Source organism: Prionailurus viverrinus, chromosome E3, assembly GCF_022837055.1.
Source record: "Prionailurus viverrinus isolate Anna chromosome E3, UM_Priviv_1.0, whole genome shotgun sequence".
Classification (NCBI taxonomy): Eukaryota; Metazoa; Chordata; class Mammalia; order Carnivora; family Felidae; genus Prionailurus; species Prionailurus viverrinus.
Window position 1 is genome coordinate 962,799 of NC_062576.1, and position 9,129 is coordinate 971,927.

General features: G+C 53.9%; 1 protein-coding gene across 2 annotated transcripts in view; it reads left to right on the forward strand.

Annotated features, from left to right (window-relative positions):
- Nucleotides 1-8,791, forward strand: part of DNAAF5 (dynein axonemal assembly factor 5) — a 48,462-nt gene extending 39,671 nt beyond the window's left edge. For both annotated transcript variants that reach the window (XM_047838350.1, XM_047838351.1), the window contains one exon: nt 7,762-8,791. In XM_047838350.1, the coding sequence (XP_047694306.1) occupies nt 7,762-7,898 (137 nt within the window). In that variant the 3' untranslated portion in view covers nt 7,899-8,791. The remainder of the gene's footprint in view (nt 1-7,761) is intronic.
- The last annotated feature ends 338 nt before the right edge of the window (nt 8,792-9,129 follow it).

Genomic DNA, 9,129 nt, shown 5'->3' on the forward strand with positions numbered 1-9,129 from the left:
CCTGGGTGGGTTACAGCCCTCGAAACTTACCGCGGTAGAAGTTACAGTGGAGAAAAATCTTAGGTGTCTATTAATTCGTTTAGAATGACTATAAATCCATCGTATATTAACATAATTAATGTGTGCTTTTGAAACGTAGGTTTTTTCTTTTTAAAACTTTTTTAGTGTCTATTTCTTTAGTGTCTTTCTTTGAGAAAGAAAGCTGGCACGGGGGAGGGCGTAGAGAGAGAGGGAGACCCCGAATCCAAAGCAGGTTCCAGGTTCTGAGTTGTCAGCACAGAGCCCAACGCAGGGCTTGAACCCACGAACCGTGAGAACATGACCTGAGCCGAAGTCGGAAGCCGAACCGACAGAGCCCCAGGTGCCCCTGGAAGATGTATTTTCTAAAAACAGTAACACGCAGACAGAGGAGCGTCGCTTTACCTTTCCGCGCGTCTCGGTAGAAGCAGCTGGGCGTTTGCGGCTTCCGCCTTCTTGGCCGTGGTGCGTGTTGTCCAGGGAAGCGTGTGAAGGAACCTGGCCCCGGACAGGTACGCTGTCGGAGGCGGGGGCACCCGTTGTGCGTAACCACAGAGGTGCCTTCATACCACCCCGACCTGCCCAGGCGGTCGTTCCAGGCTCCAGCGGGGTTGACTCCGGCTACGCTCTCGCCTGTTGGTCGGTCCTGCACGTTGCCGTTTCGTCAGGCCGTGTCCAGAAGTCACGTTTGTCGGCATCGAGCTCAGAAAAGTCTGGGGAAGAAAAGTTGCAGGAAGCCGTTCAGCTGACGGTGTTGGAAACAAGTTACCGTGATTGCGGTTTCCGCTTGAAAGCTTAAATCTTCTCATTGGCCACAAGTACCGTCACTCTGTTCGTTTTTGAGACGGTGTCCTGCCTGGTACCCGAGTGCGAGGAACCTGAGTCTTCGTGCTGTCGTGGAAGCGGCGTCCCGGGGGCCCAGGCACACCCCGCCGTGCCCCCGCCCCACCACACAGGACACTCCCGACGGCAGATGCCGCAGAGCAGGGACATCGGGTGTCGTCCCCAGAGCAGCACGAACGGCGTTGTGCCAAGAAGTAGATTTGAATGAAATTCCCAACGATACTCCAATAACCCAAAGGAAGTCAAGAAAGGAGGCCAGGAAGAACACAGAGACAGGGCCAACCGGAGACAGAGAGACCGGGTGCAGCCTCTGCTGCAGTCTCGTTGAACGTTAACGAGCTGGACGTTCCAGGTGAAAGGCAGACAGAGTCAAGTCAGTGAGATGATCACGACTCAGCTGGGCTGCCTGAGAACTGATCTAACGGAAGAATCGTGACTGCTTTATCGAGGACATTCTTGAGGGAACTTGGCAGCAGAAGGTTCACCGACCCTACAGCTGCCCGCCCTGCTTTGTGTCGCGCAGCGAGTGGGCGGCCTTGTCCGGGGGGAGTCCCGGACACAGTTTTGACTCCCAGACCCCTGAGGGCCGTCCCCAGCGGGTGTGGGCGACAGCTGGGCAGTGTCGGGTGGGCGCTGGCAGTGTCGGGCTGGCTCTGCGGCCGTTCCCAGTGCGTGGGCTGGGTCCAGCCGCTTGGCCGGGTCCTCGCAGACCCCACCTCGCTCTCCTCTCTGCCCCCCCACCCCCACCGCCCCCGCCGGCAAGAGAGAGAACAGCTGTGTCCATCTTCCCTGGCCTGTAGCCTGGTTGCTGCAGAGGCCAGGGGTCCAGGGCCCAGGGGACCAGCGTGTACCCTGTGCGTGTCCTCTGCCTGCCAGAGCTGGCGGGACTCGAGTGGCAGAGACGTTGGGGCAGGCCGACCACTCTGCTCCTCTGCTCCTGCACCCTGACCTCGGCGTGCACCCTAACCTGGGTGCTCATGCGACGCCAGCTCTTAGCACATCCCGCCCTTGCTGTCCCGGCGGCCAGCCGGCCGTGTTTAGAGTCCTGAGCTCCAAATGCCCCAATTGCTCTGCTCCAGGAGACCAGGCACGTCTCCTGGAAGACTGGCCTTCCCCCCCTGCTGGCCTCCCCTCCAGAGGACTGGTTCCCCCTGCCAGCCTCCCCACCGGAGGACTGGCCTTCCCCCCTGCCGGCCTCCCCTCCGAAGGACTGGCCTTCCCCCCTGCCGGCCTCCCCTCCGAAGGACTGGCCTTCCCCCCTGCCAGCCTCCCCTCTGGAGGACCGGCTCCCCCTGCTGGCCTCCCCTCCGGGCGACTGGTCTTCCCCCCTGCCAGCCTCCCCTCCGGAGGACTGGCCTTCCCCCCCCCTGCCGGCCTCCCCTCCGAAGGACTGGCCTTCCCCCCTGCCAGCCTCCCCTCTGGAGGACCGGCTCCCCCCCTCCCCGCCTCCCCTCCAGAGGACTGGCTCCCCCTGCCGGCCTCCCCTCAGCACCTCACGCCTGGGGACCTCTTGACTGATGACGGTGCTTCTGTCCCACTGACAAGGCAAAGTTCCTCCATGTCCACTCCCACGGCTGGTCCCGCGTGTCCCCTAACCCCGCCCGCCCCCCCCCCCCCCCAAGAGCCATTCTTGTCCTGCTGCCCGAGCCTCCTGCTCGGGACTCTTCTGCACCTGCATATACTCGACGGGACCACTGGTCACCACCCCCATGGCTCCTGGGTTGCCTTGCGTCCCTCTGGCCGCTGCTTCTTTCTGCACATGGCATCTTGGTGACCTTGTCTCCTCTCCTGGCTTCAGATGCTACCCATGTGCCGGGGTCCCCCAAACCGAAGTCCAGGCCAGACGTCTGCCCCAGAATCTAGACACGCACATACCCAGGTGCTCAGAGGACACGAGCGTCTGCCGGGCACAACAGCTGTAACGTTCAGGCCACCCCCGGGGCCACTGCCCCCGTTTGGCCACCCTGCTCCCCCACCACGTCCCCATTACCACCAGCAACGTTCCGTCCTCCTCGTGATTGACGGCAGAAACCTCGGAGCCAAGTCCAATGACCTCCTAAGTCGGCTTGTCTCCGTCCACCCCTGCCTGCATCTGCCAGGGCACTCCTGCAAGATGGCTTGGATGACTCCAGTGCTCGGCCCACGGCACCTGCCACCTCCCCTCCCACCCAGAGTCCAGCCCCCACCAGCCCCCCACCGTGCCCATTGTAGTGGTGACCAGGAACACTGTGCTTTCTTCCTCCTCCTGACTCGCGTGTGCTGCTCCCAGCCTTCCTCTTCCTTCTGACTCGCGTGTGCTTGTCCCTTCTCCTTCTGACTCACGTGCTGCTCACACCTTTCATCCTCCTTCTGACTCTCATGTACTGCTTTCTCCTCCTTCTGACTCTCGTGTGCTGCTCCCAGCTTTCCCTCCTCCTTCTGACTCTCATGTGCTGCTTTCTCCTCCTTCTGACTCTCGTGTGCTGCTCCCAGCTTTCCCTCCTCCTTCTGACTCTCATGTGCTGCTCCCGGCTTCCTTCCTCCTTCTGACACTTGCATGCTGCTCCTGGCTTTTCCTCCTCCTTCTGACTCTCGTGTGCTGTTCCTGGCTTCCTTCTTCCTTCTGACACTCGCATGCTGTTCTGAGCCTTCCTCCTCCTTCTGACTCTTACAAGCTGTTCTGAGCCTTCCTCCTCCTCCTGACTCTCGTGTGCTGGTCCCTCCTCCTTCTGACTCTTGCGCGCTGGTGCCCCCTCCTTCTGACTCTCATGTGTTCCCAGCTTTGCCTCTTCCTTCTGAGTCTCGCGTGCTGCTCCCAGCTTCCCTCCTCCTGACTCTCGTTCCCAGCTTTCCCTCCTCCTTCTGACTCATGTGCTGCTCCCAGCCTTCCCTCCTCCTTCTGACTCTCGCAAGCTGTTCTGAACCTTCCCTCCTCCTGACTCTCGCGTGCTGTTCTAAGCCTTCCTCCTCCTCCTGACTCTCGTGTGCTGGTCCCCCCTCTTTCTGATTCTTCATGTGCTCCCAGCTTTGCCTCTTCCTTCTGACTCTCGCATGCTGCTCCCGGCTTCCCTCCTCCTCCTGACTCTCAGAGGCTGCTCTCAGACTACAGTGCGAAGGGTCCCTGGACACACGTTTGTTGCCTGCCATATCCACGGAGCCCAGCACGCAGCGGGCCTGCAGGAGGTGTTTGTTGAATGAATCAGCATCAGTCAGTGTGATGACAGGGTTGACCATATCTCTGGGCCAGTTTATCTACTAATGTAAGAGCTGTTTCTAAGGCCAAAATGACACACACAAATCACCCTTGGGGATTTTGGAGGACTTTTGTGGTCCACCAATGACTCCAAGATTTTTTTTTTTTAAGCGTATTTATTTTGAGACAGAGAGTGCAAGCTCGGGAGGGCTAGAGAGAGAGAGAGCCTCAGGCAGGCCCTGCCTGCCAGCACAGAGCCCGACACGGGGCTCGAACCTACTACGCCGTGAGACCGTGACCTGGGCTGAAATCAAGATCCAGACACTCAACCGACTGAGCCACCCAGGCGCCCCTCCAAGATTATTTTTAAGTTCTGTTTGTCTACACTGGGACCATTGTATGCTGACCCAGCAACATCCGATGGATGTAAATGCTGTAACTACTTTCTATTTAAAACTTTGTGTTTTTTTAGAGTGGTTTTAGGGTCACAGCTAAATTGAGAGGAAGGTACAGAACTCTCCCACTTACCAGCTGCCCCCCACATGCATCACCCTCCCCACTGGCGGTGCACCTGTCCCTCACGGCTGTTGACCCACACTGACAGGCCAGCACCACCCAGAGACCAGGTTCCGTGAGGCTCTCTCTAGGCGGCCGCGCACGGACGTGTGACCCGGGCCCACCATTCCAGAGCCACACAGAATAGTCCCAGTGCCGTGTGTGCTCTGCCTGAAGCCTCCCACCCCGACAGCCACTGGTCTGTTACCGTCTCCATAGTTGGGCCTTTTCCAGAGTGTCACAGAGTCAGAGTGCTACAGTATGAAGCCTTCCCAGACCGGCTCGTTCACTTGCTAACGCATTTACGGTGCTTCCGCGTCTTTTCGTGGCTTCACAGCTCACTTCTTCTCAGCACTGAATAATCCACTGTCTAGACGGACCCCCGTTATTCACCCGTCCGGCTGCTGAAGGACAGTTACGGGCAAAGCTGCTGTAAATACATGTGTGCACATAAGGCTTCAGCTCCTTCGGGTAGATAGCAAGTGGAACGATTGCAGGGTCGCATGGTGAGAATGTACTAGTCCTGTCACGAGTCTCGCCAACCTGTCTTGCAAGGCGGCTGCCCCGTTCCGCGTTGCCGCTGGCAGGGCCTGGGATTCCTGCTGCTCCGCGTCCTCACCAGCGTCCACCGTGACGTGTTGTGGGCCGTGGCCCTTGCGACAGGCGCGTGGTGGCGTCCCCTTGCTGTTTTGTTCCACGTTTCCCGGAGGACACGCAACGTGGAGCCTCGTGTCTGGTGCCTGTCTGCGCTCTGTGTCTCTTCCCTGCTGGGGTGTCGTTAGGTCTTCGGCTCGTTTCTTGCTTGGATTGTTCTCACGTTGGTGAGCGTTTGGAGTTCTTCGTGCATCTGGATAACAGTCCTTTATCAGATGTGCCTTCTGTGAACTGTCTCCCGGCCCGAGGCTTTGCCTTCTCAGTATCTCGACGCTGCCTTTTGTGGAGCACGAGTGTTGAAGGTAATGACGTCCAGCCCATCAGTTATTTCTTCTGTGGGTCTTACCTTCGGTGTTGCGTCCAAAAGTCATCGCCACACCCAGGGTCCCCTAGGTTCTCTTCTGCGTTCTCTTCCAGGAGTCCTGTACTTTTTCATTCTTTGCCCAGTTTCACGTTTAGGTCTGTGATCCGTCTTGAGTCAGCTTTTGTGAAGGACGTAAAGTCTGTGTCTAGATTCTTTTTTCCCCCGGCACGTGGACGCCCACTCGTCCCGGTTCCGTTTATTGGAACGGAGCCTCTGTGCCCTGTTGGGTGACCAGGTCTGCGTCTGGGTCTCTGTCCTGGCCCATCAATCTATCTGTTCCTTCAACAGGACCACACTGTCTTTGCTACTCTGGCTTTGTAGAAACTCTTAAAGTCAGAATGTGTCAGTTCTCCAACTTCGTTCTCCTTCAGTGTTGCGTTGGCTCTTCTGGGACTTTACATTCACTTAGTATCTGAAAAATGGCCTGCTGGCATTTTTATTGTGATTGCCTTAAATCTATAGATCAAGTTGGGGAGAACTGACATCTTGACAATATTGAGCTTTCCTATCCTTGAACATGAAATTCACATAATGGCTGTCCCATTTATTTTATTTTTTCTTTCATTTATATACCACCTTTGGTTTAGTTTTTACTTCTTTTTCTTATTGTACTCAGTAGGACTTCGGTACAATGTTGAAAAGGAGTGGCAATTTGGGATCTTAGTGGAAAAGCTTTGAGTTCTCGCCATTAAGTATGACTTTAGCTCTGAGGTTTTTTATAGATTTTCTTTATGGTGTTGAGGAGGTGCCCCTCTATTCCTAGTTTGCTGAGAATTTTTACCATGAGCGGGTACCAGCGTTTGTCAGAATGCTATTTATGTGACCATATGATTTTCTTTTTCAGCCTATTGATGCTATGGATTACATTAATTGATTTTGGAATATTGAACCGTCTTGCATTTGGGCTTCATGCATCATTCTTTTTAAACACTATTGGATTCGATTTGCTACTGTTTTGTTGAGGATTTTTGCATCTGTGTCCACGAGAGGTAACCATCCGTGGCTTCCTTTTCTTGTGATGTCTTTGTCTGGTTTTGTATCCGGGTCATGCTGGCCTCGTAGAGTGAGTTCGGAAGCTTCTATCCTCTGGAAGAGATGGTAGGCAGTTGGTGTAATTTCTTCCTGAAAGTTTGGTGAACCAGTGAACCCATCTGGGGCTGGTGCTTTCTGCTTGGGGAGGTTATTAATTATTGATGGTTTCTTGGATCCATGTAGGTCTGTGGAGATTGTCTGTTCCTGTGTGAGTGTCTTTCAGGGAAGGGGTTCGTCCGCCCCGTCGGGGTCACATCACATCTGCGGTCCAGGACTTGGTCAGAGGACGCCAGCTTTTGGTTCTGTTGATTTTCTTCATTGGTTTCTGCTTTTAGAATTCTTACTTCCTTTCTTCTGCTTACTTTGGATTTGCCGTTCTTTTTCTAGTTTCCTAAGGTGGTAAAGGAGAGTATCGACTTGTAGATCTTTCTGCGTGCCTCACGCAGGCACTCGATGCTGTGAGTCCCCTCCAGGCACTGCTTTCGCCACATCCTACGATTTTGGGTTAAGTTGTGTTTTCATTTTCATTTAGTTCAGATAGTCTTTCGTTTCTTTTGAGATTTCTTCTTTGACTATTGTGCTATTTAGAAACGTGTTGTTTCATCTCCACGTGTTTGGGGATTTTTCCAGCTTACGTCTCTTTCATTGATTTCTGGTGTTGTAACTCTATTGTGTTCTGAGAGCAGACATCGTAGGACTGGTGTTTTTTTAATTTGTTGCGGTGTTTCTCATGGCCCGGAACGTGGTCTGTCCTGGTGAATGTGCCACAAGAGCTTGAGAAGGACTTGTATTCGGATGCCGTTGGACAGAGTCGTCGGCACATATCCGTCGTAGCCAGTGATGGGTGGTGCCGTTGTTAAGCCGCGTCCTCGCTGGTTCTCTGCTGGCCGGGTCTGTCCATCTCTGACAGAGAGTGTGGAGGTCTCTGGACACAGTGTGGATTGACCTGCCTCACGTGGTTTGGCGCTCTGCTATTAGGCGCGTACGTGCACAGGCTCGTTGGTCACGTGGAGATCTGACCCTTTGTCATTAGGTAGCGTGTGGCCGCTCAGTCCCTTTTCATAAACAGGAATTGGTTTCGTGTTTATTTCTGGCGTGTTAATGGTGTTTTGCTGTTTTACAGAGGTCCTCAAAGCAGGCAGTGTCCTGTTCCCTGAGCTCCTGGCTAGAGAGACAGAGGCTGTCATCCACAAGCACCGCTCTCCTGCCCTCTGCCAGCAGCTGCTACAGCACCTGCAGGCCCAGCCGCCCGCCCAGTGAGCAGCAGCCAGCGCGGAGCGAGCCCCGAGCTCCCGTCCTCCCCTGGGCCGGGGCCGGGGCCTCTCCACCTCGCAACACGGCACCTTTGTGTCAACGACCTAGGACACTCACAGGCAAGACTTTGATAGCAAGAGTATTGCAGGAAACGTGTGGTGTGCAAGATTCTCCCAAGACGCTTCTCAGGCCCGGCAGTTTCTGAAGTAACATTTGCTGAGCGGCTTCTGTACTGTCATGTCTCATTTATTACAGTCCGTTGACAGATCTCCCCAAAATCTGCGGGTAATTTGAAAGTAGAACGAGATGGCACCTGCTCACCCTGGCAGCCAAAGCATCCTGTTTGTTTCAAAGCTACGTGCACCTGCTACGCTCGTGGGTCAGTATCTCTGTCTTGCGTAAATGCCCGCCTCACCGAGAAAGTTCTTGACTATTTTTCTTTCAAGCAAAAGTTATTAAAAAGAAATTTTGTTCTTTCTTTGTGTTGTGTCTACTAAAACTTAGCATCACAGTGAACAGTCTAAAAGGAATTTGAAATCTTTATCAGTTACAGTTTTCCGTGTAAAATATCCTGGAACTCGGAGTGTTAGTGGATACATTCGGTCATGATATTTTTTTCTTAGGTCATTATGCAAACAGTGTTGAAAATACAATGTTTTATCAGATGTAATTTTGGTAGCTCTCTCATATAAGCAGCAGTAAAGTAAAATGGGGTTTTATTCTCTAGCACTTTCTACACCCAAGTGCCTAAAAAATTTTATTTTAAATGGATATTATTTCCATAAGCCAAATATTTATGTTACCAGGGAAAAAAATACTGTGTGTATTTTCTAACAATCAAATATGAACATTTATGCTTAGGTGTTTGAAAATTTAATTAAAAATATTTATTACAGTTATTTTGTATGCCTGTGTTAATGTGCTTTAGTAGTTAATCAACATTTTTAGAAATCGCTTATTTTTTCCTTAGATCTCATCTCCCGGCGACCCCCGCCCCGAGACCTGGGTGGCGGGCCCCAGGCTCTCCCACTGCTCGGTGCGGTGTCCTCTCTGGACACCAGGTGGCAGGAGCTCCAAACCGCATCACGAGGCCGGCCGCCAAGCTCGTGGGGCCCTCCGCGGGCGCGCCTGAGTGTGCGGCACAGGCAGGGAGAGCGGGCCTGGAGAGGCAGCGGGATCCAAACCACGCTGGCCGCCAGGGAGAGGCAGGACGTTGTTTCTGCACATCTTCAAGGGG